Source organism: Syngnathoides biaculeatus, chromosome 9 (assembly GCF_019802595.1).
Source record: "Syngnathoides biaculeatus isolate LvHL_M chromosome 9, ASM1980259v1, whole genome shotgun sequence".
Lineage (NCBI taxonomy): Eukaryota > Metazoa > Chordata > Actinopteri > Syngnathiformes > Syngnathidae > Syngnathoides > Syngnathoides biaculeatus.
Genome location: NC_084648.1, coordinates 27462402 through 27480320, shown reverse-complemented (window position 1 = coordinate 27480320; position 17919 = coordinate 27462402). Strand labels below are relative to the sequence as shown.

The 17919-nt window shown below is 41.9% G+C and overlaps 1 protein-coding gene across 2 annotated transcripts in view; it reads left to right on the top strand.

Moving 5' to 3' along the window:
• The window catches only part of dlc1 (DLC1 Rho GTPase activating protein), a 125085-nt gene extending 111798 nt beyond the window's left edge, over positions 1-13287 (top strand). For both annotated transcript variants that reach the window (XM_061829165.1, XM_061829166.1), the window contains 7 exons: positions 406-613; positions 3742-3958; positions 4294-4408; positions 6193-6408; positions 8407-8624; positions 8698-8871; positions 10483-13287. In XM_061829165.1, coding sequence (XP_061685149.1) covers positions 406-613; positions 3742-3958; positions 4294-4408; positions 6193-6408; positions 8407-8624; positions 8698-8871; positions 10483-10588 — 1254 coding nt within the window. In that variant the 3' untranslated portion in view covers positions 10589-13287. The remainder of the gene's footprint in view (positions 1-405; positions 614-3741; positions 3959-4293; positions 4409-6192; positions 6409-8406; positions 8625-8697; positions 8872-10482) is intronic.
• The last annotated feature ends 4632 nt before the right edge of the window (positions 13288-17919 follow it).

Here is a 17919-nt window from a genome sequence, read left to right as displayed (position 1 = left end):
TTGTAGGCTCTGTGCATTCCTCTTCTTCTTTTGCCCACGAATCCATTTTCATCCTCTTCTTTGTCTTTGACCCATAGTAGCTGAATTTCCACTGACGCCCTGCGGGTTAACAGTGCCGAAGGCGGGCATTATTTACCCGGGCCACGACCGATATGTATGACCAGTATGAGATTCTTTAGATGAACGGTCATATTTGTTTACCAAAGTTTGAAGCCAGATATGAGCTTCCTGCCACAACCCTTTGCATTCATCCATGCTTGGGACCGGCCTACAGATAGCACTGGCTTGTGCCCCCATAGGACTGCCTGCACTACATGGACTAATATAGGGATTAGGCTTCAAAACCAAGGGTGTACATTCCATACGATGCATGACATAACTGTTCCTGTATCCTTCTATGTCCAGGTGGGTCTTTTCAGAAAGTCGGGAGTGAAGTCACGTATCCAGGCTCTGCGTCAGATGAACGAGGCCAATGGGGCCGATGGAGGTGGACTCAGCTATGAGGGTCAATCTGCTTACGACGTTGCTGACATGCTCAAACAGTACTTCCGGGATTTGCCCGAACCCCTGCTCACCAGCAAACTGTCGGAGACATTTCTTCAGATCTATCAGTGTAAGTATACTGTACACACATTTGTCCCAGCAGATGTGTGTGTTGGGGGAAGGCGTGTGTGTGTGTGTGTGTGGGGGGGGGGGTGTTTGTTTACCTTAATTTCTCGAAAGTAATGCGCAATTTTTTCCCTAAATATTTTCAAAAATAGAGCACATTATATTTAGGTATGGATGAAAAATACAAAAAATACAATCACATTGTATTGTCGTATACAGGTACACACAGTGGTTAAAAAAAAGTATAGGTATACATTTCGATACGATATTCAATGTCTTATATTACACATTTATATAAATTACAGTAATTTGTGCCAGCAACCTGAGCTCTCTTACCTCCTTGGTGGAGCTTTACGATCATTAGCGTACAATATTTGTTGCTACTGCACCAAAGATCAGAAACGACTGTCCGTGAGTTTGATTTAACTTAAATTTAAGATAAAAAAAAATGTCTACTACACCGACTAGTTTATCCAGCTGCTTTTAAAAACAAATTTGTCATCGCTGACGCGAGCAACCCAGAAGCAGTCAAAACAACGAGAGCTCAATGGCTTCAGGTCATTATCAAAACAATGTGAGGTCAAACTATGTACTGAGGGCATAATGAGTATATTAAAAAAAAAAAAACAGGAGACCACACACAATTGAAATAGTCGCTTTTTTTAAAATGTGAGCATTACGCTTGTCTCTACGTAGTTAGAGCTGACGTTGTTTTCATAGCCGCTAGACGCCGTAGGAAGGCTGCTATAAAGATTGATGCCGGATGGAGGTGGAGAGGCTGCGCTGCGCAACCCAAACTCTTGAGATCCAAAACATATTTTCTCACAAACGCCATGGCTGGCACAAAGGATGACATGCTGTGGGAGCAAGGTGAGATGTTCATGATGGAGGCAGGAGGCACCAGAAGTGAACCAAGTCATCAATGATGAGTTTGACAGTGATGCACCAAAGATACCTACCGTGGATATTTTTCAGATTGGAGATGAGTCAGATGCTTCTTTTGAAATCTTGGCCAAGGATGTGTAATGTAGAGGATAAACTGCACGATGCACAAACGTGTTATGCACAAATATTTAATGCAAAAAAAAGGTTTACGTTAAACACTGTTAAATAGTTTATTTATTCAGGACTGTTAAATGTGTTATCAACAGTATTAATAAAATGTTATGCCATCATTGAGCATTTATTTTAGCCGGCTGAGGGATTCTGTTCTGACAATAACAGGGACCAGGACAAGCGTGTCCTGTGGTCTTTCCCGAGATTATATTCCCGCTACATCAGCACATGCACAATGATTATCATTAATGATTGTTGTACAGACAGTTTTTGAAAAACAACGCAAGTACAAACCTAACAAAATATAAGTACAGATAATGCCTAATATTTTCAGCATATAAGTAGCAGCAAATTGGTTTTGCGCATGGTAGAAGTGTCACGACCCAACGGAACGAAAATAGGACCCAAATGCAGGAGTACACAGGAGACGCAGATGTAAATCGGGAAAAACGTTTATTAATCCAAGGTCGGGGATCGGGCAGGCAGTCAGGTATAGCAGCGGTGGTTAGAGCAGGTCAGCGGGCAGGCAGGAGTCGGTACACAGGAGAACGATCAAAGCAGGGAGGAGTATCAAGGGAGTCAGGTTTACGGGGTCGGTCAGAGAACAGGCGAAGGTCGGTACACACGGGTTGACGATCAGGGATACGGAAGTGCTGAAACAGGGCATGAACCTCAACGATCTGGCAGAGGACCGGTCGTCATCGGGTCCTATAAGTACCCGTAATCAGCCGAAACAAGGTGCGGGTGTGTGCCGACTAATTGGTTGGCCACGCCCAGCCTGGGCAGGATGCCAGGAGCATGACAAGAAGGGTTTTCCTGTTTTTTTTTTTTTTTTTTAGGTCAACTTTGGGGGTGTGCATTATATTTCAGGATGCATTATACTTGAGAAATGATGGTAATGTTCCCTTTATTATTCTCATTTTGATCTGCTGTTGTTTGTAATGGATACTACACAGGGAACTACAGTAGATCACACACATACAGGCATGCCGCAAAAGATCAGAACAAAAAAACACACAAGGAATTTGCCTCCCGTTGTTGGAGCCGCTTTGCTTCGACAACAGACAGGCACTGTGGAAAAAAAATATTTTGAGACATAAAAATACACTTCTAAGAGTCATTGAGCAATAAAAGGTTACCGGTGATGTGCTAATGGTGTACAATGACAATTGTGCAAATGATGGAAAGTTCTCAACCGATTTAGAGTAGTTTGATAACTAATAGAGCAATACTCTGGTACAGACACAATTGCGCAAAAGGGGGACGTACTTCTCAAGCACACTTGTGTCCATTCTTGGGCAACAACAGATAAGCAAATACTACAGAGTGACAAGAGTACTACAGTGAGTGTACAAATACTGTAGTAGTGTCTCAACAGGAATGTGCAAAATTAGCAGCATGCTACGCTGGAATTGTAATTTGACTGCTGGAATGTCTGCTGGTTTTGGTTTGCATTGTTAAATGGAGCCTACCTATGATGAAGAGCTAGAGAGGTTGTGACTAGGATGTGGAGGGTCAGAATGAGAGGGGCGCACAAACAGTACTCCACCATTGGTGAGGTGGGGCTTGCTCACCTTAACAGTAGTCCGGAAGCAGAATGGAATCCATTTTTTTCATTCTCGAAACTTGAACTGTGACAGTCTGGTTCTTAACCCTAAATTCTTACAGATGGGTTACTCCCACCCCCAAAAGTACAGTTCCTCTTTTCTTTTTTTTTCTTCAGTGCTCCAGGGCAATGATTTCAACATTTAAAAACCAAACAAACAAGAACAGAGAAAGAAATACCTATGGGATGACATGCACTTTTACAAAATAGGTTCATGGCCCCTTCACTCTGAAGTCTTGTTACATCATGATCATGATTGCAGTGATGGGAACTGTTTGCATAAGGTGGAAGAAAACATGAAGCCATACATAATTACAAGTGGGCGCACACACACAAACACACACACGCTTACATAAGCCACATATTCTCTCATGTACCACTTAAACATGTTCCGTCCTCCTCCTGTTCCCAGGCACATGAAGTAGATAACGAAAGTTGACAGACATTATTGGTGACATCTTTCTCTGCAGACATGCCCAAAGAGCTTCGCCTCCATGCTGCCCGCGCAGCTGTACTGCTGCTCCCCGATGAGCATCGCGAGGCACTGCGGACACTGCTGTGCCTGCTGAGTGATGTGACAGCCAGCGTGAGGGAGAACCAGATGACACCCACCAACCTGGCTGTCTGCCTGGCGCCATCTGTATTCCATCTCAACACCCTGAAGCGCAAGGAGAGCTCCTCTCCAAGGTGTGTGTGTGTGTGTGTGTGTCCCATCAGTTATTTTATTTAGTTAGTGGCAGCTCACAGAAAGTGTTTGTTATACCATACACAAACAGGAAAAAGTCATACTAAAGAAACAAAAGGACAGGATACTGTGCAGTAGATGGAGGGGCAAGAAAAGATAGCGCAGCTTGAGAGAGACATATCTGCCGGAGAAGTTACATAAATGTCTTGATCTCATTAAGAAACAATTTGTTCAGGAGGCGTATCCAGCCTTTTTTTCCCTTTCATTTATTCTGTTTTCTAATTTCACAGTGTGTGCCTCTTCCTTCTCTCTGTTATCCCATTGCTCTTCCTCTCAGGGTGATGAACAGAAAGCAGACTTTGGGAAAGCCAGACCAGAGAGACCTGAACGAGAACCTAGCCGCGACCCACGGTCTCACGCACATGATCCAAGAGTGCAGAAAACTTTTCTGGGTCAGTATCGATTAACAGCCGAGCCTAAATTTAGTGTTTGAGAGGATATCCCGTCAAAAAGTACAGTGTTCGATTTATAAGTATCTGACACATTCCCTCCTGAAAAATGTATAATTGCCTAGAAGTGCCCCAGAATGTCAACAAAGCACTACTGTTGTCTAGATCAAGCTCCTCACCGAATGTCAAACAAGTTCCTTGGTACCAAGATGGAATACTGGATGATGGTGCCTCGGGTGGATCTGTTGAAAGCTCGTTGCCTCTTGCTGAAGCAGCAATGTTGTTTGCAAGCAGCTGCTAACCTGCTGTTTGAACTATCAACAAACATTTGGTTACATAACCATTTGATTCAAACCATGCCGTCTTTGACATTAGCATTGCTATGGTAACGCAAAATAAATATTCCCAAAACGGTGCACTAAAGGAATAAGCAGAAATATCTCCGCCAATGTTGTTGACTGTCCACAAGGAGAGAGCTATCGCGGATCAAGGGGAAATAATTAGCCTGCTACATGATTACTAATCCAATTTCAATCCCAAACCATGGCACAGTCGCTGCCCGCTGACACGCAACAGCACACGCTAAAGGGGCAACATGCTGTGTGTCATTAGGGGTGAGTGCCTAATCAAATTATGGGAAAGCTTCCTGTCATGGTTGCATCCCACAGTTACTAATAGAGTTACCTTGGCAATAATTGGTCTTTCATTTAATTTCTGTTTGCCAGTCAAGCCTCATAAAAAAGACAATTTGTTTTCAATTCTGCTAAGCCTTTGTTTGGGAATAAATAATACTGTCAGTTAATCTTGAAAAATGTCAAACTGCGAAGGGAATATGAAGTGATGAGATGAAACAAAAAGAACATGACATGTTTTCAATTTATTCTATTATTCATTCAGTATTGTTATCGTTTGATATGCTTTATTCCATTTCCCAGGACAAAAGTAAAGTGCTGTTGTCTGGGGAGGCTTGGCTTCTCATCTGTAACCGTAAATTTGTAATCTACCAGACCATGAGAATCTGAAAACATTAATTTACCTATTAGTAAAGGTCTAAAAATGTATTGCCTTTTGGCAAGATTTGCAGGTAAAGATCACATTTGCAACATTTGGTTACGTAATCTCTAACATATCCTTCATCTGGCAGGCCATAATTTTACTGAATGCTACCTCAGTGATGAGTGTTTCTCAACTCTCGTAAATCAGTGAGTGTGCATGAGCTCTGGTTTAACCCATGTTCTCGGGAATGAAAATGAAATGTCTGCACTGTTTTGTACTGGAAGAATTAAATTAGGAAATTTTGGAAATGCCAAATATAAAATAGTACACATACAGTCATCCGTTTTCTGGAGCTCTTGTCCTCATTAGGAATCTGGAGCCTGTCTCGGCAGACTTTAGGCAAGAGTTGGGGTACAGCCTAGACTGGTCGCCAGACAACTGGAAGGACAAATGACTATTCAGACTCATATGCATGCCCATAGACAATTTAGTCTTTAATTAAGATAACATTCACATTTTTGGAATGGGAGAGGAAGATGGAGTATCCCCAGAAAAACCACACCAGCATGGCAATATTATACAAACACTCAAGAATGTCAGAACCAAGATTTGAACCCCGAACCTGAAAACTGTGCTGCAATACAATATGCAATCAAATACTATTATGCAATGAGTTCCCACAATAGTATTTCATTTAGTGCCCTACACAGTCCGGGTCAAGCAAAGAAATCATGTGCACCACTGTGAAGATCACATGCTATGAATGTAAATTCCCTCCTGTCCTCCTGCAGATCCCCGAGGAGATGAGACGCTGTAGGAACTCATATGTGGAACAGGCCTTGCTACCGCGACCCTTGGAGGAACTGTCGGGTAGCGATGGTGGAGGAGGAGGATACCGCTCCTATCTGCGTGACGGTCTTGACACTCTCCTCAAGGAAGCCAAGGACAAGTTTAAAGGTTACGACAGTTTCTCTACCACCGAGCAAGCTGAACTGGCCTATCGGAAGGTAATTCATCATGTCAATCGCTTTGCTCATACTCATATAAGTATACATCATGTGGGAATGGCTCCAACCGTCACAAACTTTAGATGAATGACCTATTAAAAAAAGACTGGTGGTCAGTAAGCATGTCTCCTGAGTGTAAACAGTCCATCAAAGTGTCGTCTCTGCTGTCTCTGTTTCCTGTCCAGCTGTCCCCTTTGTCCTTGTTCTGTAAATATCTTGTGGAAAAGCCACAGTTAAAGTTTCCTGTATTGAGAAACTCATCCGTGTGAAACTAGCCTGGCCCTTGGCTTCTCATTCCCCTCTCCAGCACTGGACCGTGTCTCACTATGACATCAGCTTGTCTCTCACACACACACACACACACACACACACACACCACACACACACACACACACACACACACATTCCATTCTCCCTGGGTCACATTTCCCATGTTTAGTGTGTCGGGTCTCTATAAGAGGGGTTATCTCAAAGTCACAAGGCTTCAGGATTGAAAGTGCCATCTCTGTCATCTGATGGAAGGAGGAAACAGCTTACTTGGCTGGAGGGCGCCCGGAACACAAACAGGTCGTTGTGCCTGAACGCATGACTCAATAAATCAATAAATCACTATGATGGATGACACCGCATTCACATGCAAAAGACAGTAAAACGTACAACAGAAAGCTTATATTTTTTTCAAGTTTTTCAAGCACATCTGCTTCACAGTTCTGATGACCCGGATTCAAATAGCCTTCCCTGTGTGAAGTTTGCTTGTTTGCCCCATGCCTCCTTTGTGGATTTTCTCCTGGTATTCCAGTTTCGTGCCACATTCCAAAAACGTGAATGGGAGGTTCACTGAAGACTCTAAATTGTCCGTAGGTGTGAATACTGTATGAGGGTGAATGGTTGTTTGTCTACGTGTGCCCTGCAATTAGTTGGCGACGAGTTCATTGTGTACCCTCCCTTCTCACCCAGAGTCAGCTGGGAAAGGCCCCAGCTTGCACGCGACCCATGAGAATAAGCAGTATGGAAAATGGATGGATGGCTGTATATTCTTAAAGATACACCTCTTAATCAATGAATTCATCAACCAAGAGAAATCAGGACCTTTGCATAGTTGGCAGATTTTGAGGTGGAAGAATCTTATTTAACATGTTTGGGATAGACATGAGCCGATATTGGGAAGCAGAAGGCCCACTCGGAGGTCCAAAATCATGTTGTTCTGGATGAATGGGCAAAAATTCCCACAGACTGACTCCAACATCTTGTCGAAATTCTTTCCAGAGTGGGTTTCTTGATTACTTTGATCTGTCTTTCACATTTCGTTCAGTTTGTTTTTATTTGTAAACCCCCAACTCACTTCACAGTTTCTGTTAGCTGTTCATTTTGTGGTCACAGCATTTTTCAGCACAAGCAAGATTAAGAAATATAATGAAATTCCCTAATAGTGCCTTCTACTCTGTGTAAAAGTCAGTGTTAAAAATGAGAATTCAACAATCTGTTTTGTGTCTGCCTCTGTCCAGTGTGCTTTGGTTCTTGCCATTTCTATATTTCATATTCTAATCTATTCATTTCATGTTATTATTTTAAATCTGATGTGGCATACAAGATCATGTCAGTAATATTTAATATTGTGGAAAACATCATGTACTGTATTTCAGTAATTCAAAAAATTTGTTAGTTACACAGATTCCGTAGAGTATAATCTTTCATTGTTCAATTATTTTATCGTTGTGAAGTGTATAGAATTTGTAAATTGTGTTTTCTTCCTATATAAACTATTAGAATATTAGATAGAGAAAACAATCTGAGATATTGAAGTATTTTATAATTAGTCTGTGATAAATTTAGTTTTTGACTTGACCTTCTGAAATCAACTTTTCCACAATATTCCAATGAATTCAGATGCACCTGCAATTAGGATGATTATTTGTTGACAAAATGATCCATGAGCCATCCCTCAAAATTGCAAAATGAGTTTCTTTGGAAGTGATCACTTGTTGTTGTTTCCTTCAGGTACACGACGGCTTCCCACTGAGGCTGTGGAAGGTGACCGTGGAGGTGCCTGCAGTTCCTGAGGAGGTACTGACCCGGTTGCTGAGGGAGCAGGCGCGCTGGGATGAGGACCTATACGAGAGTCGTGTGGTGGAAAGCTTGGACGAGAGGACTGAGGTGTATCAGTATGTCCGGAACACCATGGCTCCCCATCCCATGAGGGACCACCTGGTGCTCCGGTAAATATCTCTCAATCTTAACGTCCTCACAGTTGTGACACTTGTTGTCTAAACCTTGTTTGCTTTCCACCAGAACATGGATAACAGATTTGCCAAAGGGGGCATGTGCCCTGGTGTCTACATCAGTGGATCACGCTGCGGCACCCGTGGTGGGTGTGCGCGTCAATGTTCTCCTCTCACGCTACTTAATCGAACCCTGGGGAGCCAACAAGTCCCGACTCACGCACATTTCCAGAATTGACTGCAGGTCAGTGTTCTTTTTGTTTTACTTGGATGTTGAAATTAGTCTCTGGCATTGATCACACAACAAGCTCTAAATATTTTTCTTTTTTTATAGCCCACTTGGTTTTATAATGTATGAACAGTATAAATCACACGGAAAACAATTTTTCCAAGACATCTAAATCTCGCGGAAGTGGTCTCTCAAAGCAGGTCTAAGAGCAGAGACACAACCTGTGAGAACTAAAACGTAGTATATTGTACACAGCTATTTTTGACAGCTTAGCCCATTTCATAGTGTGTGACCAGCACAGCACACATAGTGTACCTGCCTCCATATCCTTATCCCTTATCGCAAGTTTACGTCCTAACCAGAGTACAGTACACTCTTGCCAATTCGCCGTTCTCCACGCTGCATATTCACAGATTTTCCTCATAATGTACCATCTTTTCAAAGTGATAAGTTTGGCTTAAAAGTCCTCAATTTTCTCCTAAACAGGCACCTTATAATGTCCACACCAAATTGTGAAATCTTTAAGTTTTATTATTTGACTACTCCAATGAAGTACAATGTAACACATGCATTTCACATTAGTGTGCACAAGTCAGTCAAACCAGTGTGCAAAAAAGCTACCATATGATGGCCCTCATGAGACAGTGAGGAACACTTGAAATTTCTCAACACTGCGAAGTGTAGGCTGATCACTATTCAATATGTTGTTCAAACTCCCGGTGTCACATCTAAACTAAAATTATCACACCATAGGAAAATGAATAACATTACAAGAAAATAATAAAACATATAAAACAATGACTGAAGAAATAATTGACATAAAACATGCACTTTAAACTTGATTTACATCTTTGTGCCTAGTGCCACAACGCATGCTGGGAGCAGTCAAACCATGCTGGGTGTGGAAGATAATCTTTCAGGGACATCTGATAATCAGCCCTTTGCTGAATGTAATTAGAATCTGGGATCTGTTGCTGCTATGTTTATGGCTGCCTAAAAGGATGGCTATTTGGTAATTGGATATTGAATGGGATAAAAGCTCCTGTTTCCATGGCGTTGTTTTGAGCAGATAATTGCTGCCAGGAGGATTTGCAATACATGTACTATAGTATAGATGGATCTCAACTTTCCACACATGACCTCATGTTGTTGCAGCCAAGTAGTGTACTGTACTACATTTTGTCTTTAATTATTTAAAACTAATATAACTACTCAGAACAATATACACAATTCTTAACCATGAATTAATCAATCAACTGAATATTTGTTTTTAAGATTGACTAACAGGGGTTATCTTCTTTTTGCACTTGTTTGACAGTTCAGAATGATGAAATGTATTTATTTTAATTGACTACAGAGTTTAAAAAAGCTTTTAATGATTGAAATGAGGATATTTTATAAGTCTAGCAGCATTTTGGAACAGGTTCAGTTCAAATGTTCATGTATTTTACTTTGACTTCCTTCTTCACCCCTTTGTCGTGACCTCATGCAGATTTATAATGTGAGACATGATTAATCTTTTGCGACCACTTGCAAATGACAGTACCGCGTCAGCGTCAGATTTGGGAAACGATCACAAGAAACTGTGGAGTGCATGTGTTGACACTGTGTTGTCTGGTTCCACAGGGGTCGCTTCCCGGAGTGGTACAACAAACTTCACGGACACTTGTGTGCTGCTGAGGTGACGCGGATTCGTGATTCCTTCATGTTGTCCATGGAGAAACGAGACTGACTTCTCAATGTCGATCCAAGAGTAAGGAAGACCTTCCATAAACACAAAAACAAGGAAGAACTTTGGCTCCTGGATTTGAAGGACTTTTTTTTAAAACCATATTCTTGATGTTACTATACAAAATGCCCCCTCGTCCTGCCATCCAAATATGTGGGCCAAAGAACATTGAGTAGATGCTATGTGTGGCTTCATCCAAAGAGTGCTATTGCTTCTGAGAAGCAAAGGTGATTGCATGTCTCATGAATGCAACTAACATACTGCAGTGTACAGTGCTGTGAAAAACACTTCTTAAATTTGTATAGTGTTACATAGTTTAACCACTTTAAGATCATCAAACAAATGCCAATATAAGACATATAATCTAAGTGAACTTACACTGTTGTTTGTGAATGGAGATTTCACCTGTTGAAGGAAAAAGAGCTATTCAAAGTTAGCTGGTCCTGTGTAGGAAAAGTAATGGTGCCCGAAACCTTATAAATGGTTGGGCCATTCTCAACAGCAACCCCTGAAATAAAGCCTTTTCTATCATCTCTGTGGAGATATTTTGACCCAGTCACAGTTGCACATTTCTAGGAATTCATAAAAAATGGAGGGTTCTCCAGCACAAACCGCCTTTTCAAGGTCATCTTACTGCTTCTCAATCGGATTCAAATTTAACTCTGAGCAGGCCACCTTAGAACCTTTTTTTTTTTTTTTTAAAGCCATTCAGAAGTTGACTTGCTGAGGTGTTTTTGATCATTATCCTACTGCAGAACCCAAATACACTTCAACCTGAGGGCACAAACTGATGGCTGAACATTCTCCTTCAGGATTTTCTGTTAAAGAGCAGAATTCACGGTTCCCTCAAGAACAGCAAGACCTAACCCTAACCCTTATGCAGGTCCTGAAAGAGCAAAGCAGCCCAAAACAATGCATTACACCACCATGTGTGAATGTTCTTTTCCAGAAATGCTGTGCAGACTTAAGACACACACCTTCCAAAGAGCTCAACTTTCACCTCGTCAGTCCATATAATACTCTCCAGAAATTCTGGGGAATCATTTAGATGTTGTTGTTTTTCCCCCAAAAGGAAGCCCTTTTTGTTCTTTTTAGTCAGCAGTGGTTTTCGCCTCAGAACTCGGAACATGGATGCCATTTTTGCCAGCCTCTTCTTTATTGTCATCTCATGAACACGGACCTTAATTGAGCCAAGTGAGGCCTGTTCCTTTAGAAGTTGTCCTGAGTTCCTTTGTGGCTTCCTGGAAGAGTTTTTGCTGTTCTCTTGGGGTGGTAATATGTGTAGGCCGGCTACTCCTGGGAAGCTTCATTACTTTTCCGTGTTTTCTCATGTGATGATAATACCTCTCTCCCTATGGATCACTGAAATCCTAAAACTTTATAAATGGCTTTTGTCTATTTGTCAATGATTTTATTTCATGACTGTTCTCAAATTGCTTTGGATTTTGTTATTTTGTTGCAGCTTTTTTCACTCTCTTGTCTGACTTGTTTTTGTCACGACAGGTTCTGTTTGATTTACCAGTTCTGGAAATAATCAAGCTTGAGTGTGATCAGTGAAAACGAATCAAAACCTGTGATTAGCCATGATTCATTACAAATTTAACAAGTAGGAGTAATTACATTTTCACACAAAGCCAGGAAACTGGATAGTTTGGATTTTTTTTTTAATGAATGAACTCACCATTTTATCATGACCTTTTAAGTTCACTTGTGTTATAGTTGTCTGATATTGACATTTGTTGGATGATCGTAACCAAGGTGGGGAAACAATGGGAAAATATGAATTTGAGAAAGGGGCCAATACACTTTCATGGCACCACGTATACGTGAACTACTCTTTCCACACCTAATATCAATGCTGTCTGTTTGTCTTGTCTTATGACCGTCCCTTTTTTTTTTTTTTTTTTTTCTCTGCAACAACCCGTGGGAGGAAGTGCATACTATATTTATGATGTTGCACAGATTGATGAGTGCATAGCTGAAGAAAGACCTGAATGTACTGGCCCAGGGACAGAATGATATGTGGGATGGAGAGGAGAGAATACAAAATGGTGGCCGGCTCACCAAAAGCAGCGGGAGAGCACCATGACATCTTCCTGAACATTCCATTTCAATGAATGATTAGTGTTGAAGACTTTAATAGATACAAACAGACCAAATCCAAGAAAAAGCACCCTTGATCTTTCCAGGTTTTTCCACAGCAGAAACTGTGTACTTTGCACACCAACACATGTCATTTCTAAGAATTGTGACTGTCAAACTGCATGAAAACACAACACGTTCATTGTAGAAAAGAAATGGCGACAGAAAAGGTCCTTTTATAAAGGTGGAGATTTTACAGGTTTTACTGTAAAGATGAGGGCAGATTGCATGTTTGTGTGCTTTTTAAAAAAAGAAAGAAAAACAAGCTTCTCTCCGTGTAGTTGTTCACTTGCTTTAACACCGCTGTCTGCATTCTTCACTTAAACCAATGTCAATATCTTTACTGTAACCATGTCGCTATACCAAATAATAACACGACAATGAACGTTAATTTAAAGCAAATATATTTATATCTCAGATATGTTTGTTTTGTATGGTTTTGTTGTAATGTAAATGTTACGCTCTGTTATTGAAATGGAAAAAATAATCCTTTATCTTTTTTATTAATGTTATTTCTGTACAGTTTAATCAGAGTGCACTATTAAATATATTAAAATACATATTTTGGTCATATTTCTGATATTATATCAGGTGTACTGGGAGGCCACACTCCAAATAATTCTTCATAAACACTTCACTAATTCGTTTGCTTGTTGTGATCCGGAAGTGGATTACGGTTATCGCCAAAATCCCAACTATGGTAGTTAAGCCTCAATTGGGCCAGCAAGGAACTGAGGCGAGTCTGGTACCGGCCACTTCCTAACTCGATACTGTTCTCACTTGTTTCTTACATAACATCTTGTCACAGTAAGTTCATATTGCACTAGACAATAGGGTCCCTTGTAATACAGTTGTTCCAAAGCCAGCTGCCTGGAAGACGGGTATACGGAACAACACTTGGTGGACTGCAGACCTCCACCAATACTGAATTGTCCTAATTTGGACCGGCACCAAATTGTTAACATTAAAAGATGTGCTGCTTTTGCCTTAATCTGGTCATTTAGAGTCAAAGGTGTTGCAGTTAAAAAAAAAAAAAAAAAGTTTGACAAATATCAGTAGTTATAGATGTAAAAAAAAAAAAAAAGATCATGAATATGACATCAACCAGCTACTTACTGCATACGTCCACCATGGAGATCAAATGGACCTGCCCAAATAGAAAATGCTAAGTTCTGTGACTGGATGAGTTCCAAGAAGTTCTGCTCGATGCCCTATTCCAAAAAAAAACCACCCAAGACATGTTTTTATACCCTTTATTGTACGTTTTTACAACTTAATACAAATATACTGTATATTGAGAGAACAATGCAGCCCTATGGGGGCACAAACCAGTGCAATCTGTAGCCCGGTCCCAAGCCCGGATAAATGCAGAGGGTTGCGTCAGGAAGGGCATCCGGCGTGAAAACTGTGCCAAACAAATATGAGGGTTCATCTAAAGAGTCCCATACCGGATCGGTCGTGGCCCGGGTTAACAACGCCCGGCCCCGGCACTGCTAACCTGCAGGGCATCGGTGGAAATTCAGCTACTGTGGGTCAAAGACAAAGAAGAGGAGGAAACCGGATCCATCGTCAGAAGGAAAAGAGGAATGCACAGAGCCTACAACTGAGTGTAGGGACTTTGAATGTTGGGTGTACGACAGGAAAAGCTCAGGAGTTGGTTGACATGATGATTAGGAGAAAGGTTGATATTCTGTGCATCCAAGAGAGCAGGTGGAAAGGTAGTAAGGCTATGTGTTTAGGAGCATTGTTTAAATTATTTTACCGTGGGGTAGATGGGAAAAAAAATGGAGTAGGGGTTATTTTAAAAGGAAGAGCTGGTTAAAATGTCTTGGAGGTGAAAAGAGTATCAGATCGAGTGATGAGACTAAAATTTGAAATTGAAGGTGTTATGTATAATGTGGTTAGCGGCTATGACCCACAGGTAGGATATGACCTAGAATTGAAAGAGAAATTCTGGAAGGAACTAGATGAAGTAGTTCTGAGAATCCCAGACAGCGAGAGAGTTGTGATTGGTGCAGATTGTAATGGACATATTGGTAAAGGAAACAGGGGCGATGAAGAAGTGATGGGTTAGTACGGCATCCAGGAAAGGAACTTTGAGGGACAGATGGTGGTGGACTTTGCAAAAAGGATGGAGATGGCTGTAGTGAACACTTATTTCCAGAAGAGGGAGGAACATATAGTGACCTACAAGAGCGGAGGTAGAAGCACGTGGTGGAAGCTGAGAAAGGAAGATTGTTGTGCGGCCTTTCGGAAAGAGGTAAGACAGGCTCTCGATGGACAGCAGAAGCTCCCGGAAGACTGGACAACGACAGCCAAGGTAATCAGAGAGACAGGCAGGAGAGTACTTGGTGTGTCTTTTGGTAGGAAAGGGGAGAAGGAGACTTGGTGGTGGAACCCCAAAATACAGGGAGTCATACAAGGAAAGAGATTAGCGAAGAAGAAGTGGGGTACATCGAGATGCGATGTAGGGCAAAACTAGAGGTGGCAAAGGCTAAACAAGAGGCATATGAAGACATGTACACCAGGTTGGACATGAAAGAAGGAGAAAAGGATCTCTACAGGTTGGCCAGACAGAGGGATAGAGTTGGGAAGGATGTGCAGCAGGTCAGGGTGATTAAGGATAGAGATGGAAATGTGTTGACTGGTGCCAGTAGTGTGCAAAATAGTTGGAAAGAATACTTTGAGAAGTTGATGAATGAAGAAAATGAGAGAGAAGGAAGAGTTGAAGAGGCAAGTGTGAAGGACCAGGAAGTGACAATGATTACTAAGGGGGAAGTCAGAAAGGGACTACAAAGGATGAAAAATGGAAAGGCAGCTGGTCCTGATGACATACCGGTAGAGGTATGGAAGCAATTTGGAGAGATGGCTGTGGAGTTTTTGACCAACTTATTCAACAGAATATTAGCGGGGGAAAAGATGCCTGAAGAATGGAGGAAAAGTGTTCTAGTTCCCATTTTTAAGAACAAAGGCAATGTTCAGAGCTGTGGGAATTATAGTGGAATAAAGTTGATGAGCCACACAATGAAGTTATGGGAAACAGTAGTGGAGGCTAGACTCAGGACAGAAGTAAGTATCTGCGAGCAACAGTATGGTTTCATCCCTAGAAAGAGTACCACGGATGCAATATTTGCCTTGAGGATGCTAGTGGAAAAGTACAGAGAAGGTCAGAAGGAGCTACATTGTGTCTTTGTGGATCTAGAGAAAGCCTATGACAGAGTACCAAGAGAGGAACTGTGGTACTGCCTGCGTAAGTCTGGTGTGGCAGAGAAGTATGTTAAAATAGTACAGGACATGTATGATGGCAGCAGAACAATGGTGAGGTGTGCCTTAGGTGTGACAGAGGAATTTAAGGTGGAGGTGGGACTGCATCAGGGATCAGCTCTGAGCCCCTTCCTGTTTGCAGTGGTAATGGACAGGCTGACAGATGAGGTTAGACTGGAATCCCCTTGGACCATGATGTTCGCAGATGATATTGTGATATGCAGTGAGAGCAGGGAGCATGCAGAGGAACAATTGGGAAGATGGAGACATGCACTGGAAAGGAGAGGAATGAAGATTAGCCGAAGTAAAACAGAATATATGTGCGTGAATGAGAAAAGTGGAGGGGGAAGAGTGAGGTTACAGGGAGAAGAGATAGCGAGGGTGGACAACTTCAAATATTTAGGGTCAACAATCCAGAGCAATGGTGAGTGTGGTAAGGAAGTGAAGAAACGGGTCTAAGCAGGTTGGAACAGCTGGCGAAAGGTGTCTGGTGTGTTATGTGACAGAAGAGTCTCTGCTAGGATGAAGGGCAAAGTTTACAAAACAGTGGTGAGGCCGGCCATGATGTATGAATTAGAGACGGTGGCGCTGAAGAAACAACAGGAAGCAGAACTGGAGGTGGCAGAAATGAAGATGTTGAGGTTCTCGCTTGGAGTGAACAGGTTGGATAGGATAAGAAATGAGCTCATTAGAGGGACAGCCAAAGTTGGATGTTTTGCTGACAAGGTTCGAGAGAGCAGACTTCGATGGTTTGGACATGTTCAGAGGCGAGAGAGTGAGTATATTGATGGAAGGGTGCTGAGGATGGAGCTGCCAGGCAAAAGAGCGAGAGGAAGACCAAAGAGGTTTATGGATGTGGTGAGGGAAGACATGACGGCAGTTGGGGTTAGAGAGGAAGATGCGGGAGATAGGCTAAGATGGCAAAAGATGACACGCTGTGGTGACCCCTAATGGGACAAGCCGAAAGGAAAAGAAGAAGAAGAATACTGTATATTGAGAGAACGCAAGAGTCATGGCTAACAAAAACACACGATTAAAAAAAAAACATACTGCATGTATAAAGTGATATGAACCACTGTATAATACTGTAGATCTAAGTCTCCATCCATCCATTTTCTTAGCCGCTTATCCTCACAAGGGTCACGGGAATGCTGGAGCCTATCCCAGCTGTTAACGGGCAGGAAGCACGGTACACCCTAAACTGGTTGCCTGCCAATTGCAGGGCACATCGAGACAAACAGCCGCACTCACAATCACACCGGCGCAATTTAGGGTGTACAATTAATGTTGCATGTTTTTGGGACGTGGGAGGAAACCGGAATGCCCGGAGGAAACCCACGCAGGCACGGGGAAAACATGCAAAGTCCACACAGGCGGGGCCAGGATCGAACCCTGGACCTCAGAACTGTGAGGCCAACACTTTTCAGCTGCTCCACCGTCCCGCCTTTATCTATGCCTATATCTAAGTATGTGAAATGTGAAAATAAATTATTGTAAAATGACATTGGTGACATGTCAAACTTGTTTACTGCGATAATATTCACATATTGGAATTTTATATGTAATTCTGCCTCGTGGTTCTGAGGTTGAGGGTTCAAACCTATACTCTGGCCTTCCTGTGAGTATTTTACATGTTCTCTCCGTGTTTATGTAAGTTTTCTCTAGGTAATCCTGTTGCCTTCCCAAAACATGCATGTGAGGCAAATAAAGGACTAGATTTTTCATTGGTAAGTTGGTTTCCAATTATTCACTATACAATTATACAATTATTCCCATATGTAATATTTTTATAGAAATGGTGTTGTGGTAAACATTTGCCTGACTTAAATATAGGCAGTGGGGATTCTGTTCCTACTCAGTGTGTGTGCCCTGTGTCTGGTTTGATGACCAGATCAGGGTGTCGTCTGCCTCTTGCCCGCAAGCTGGAA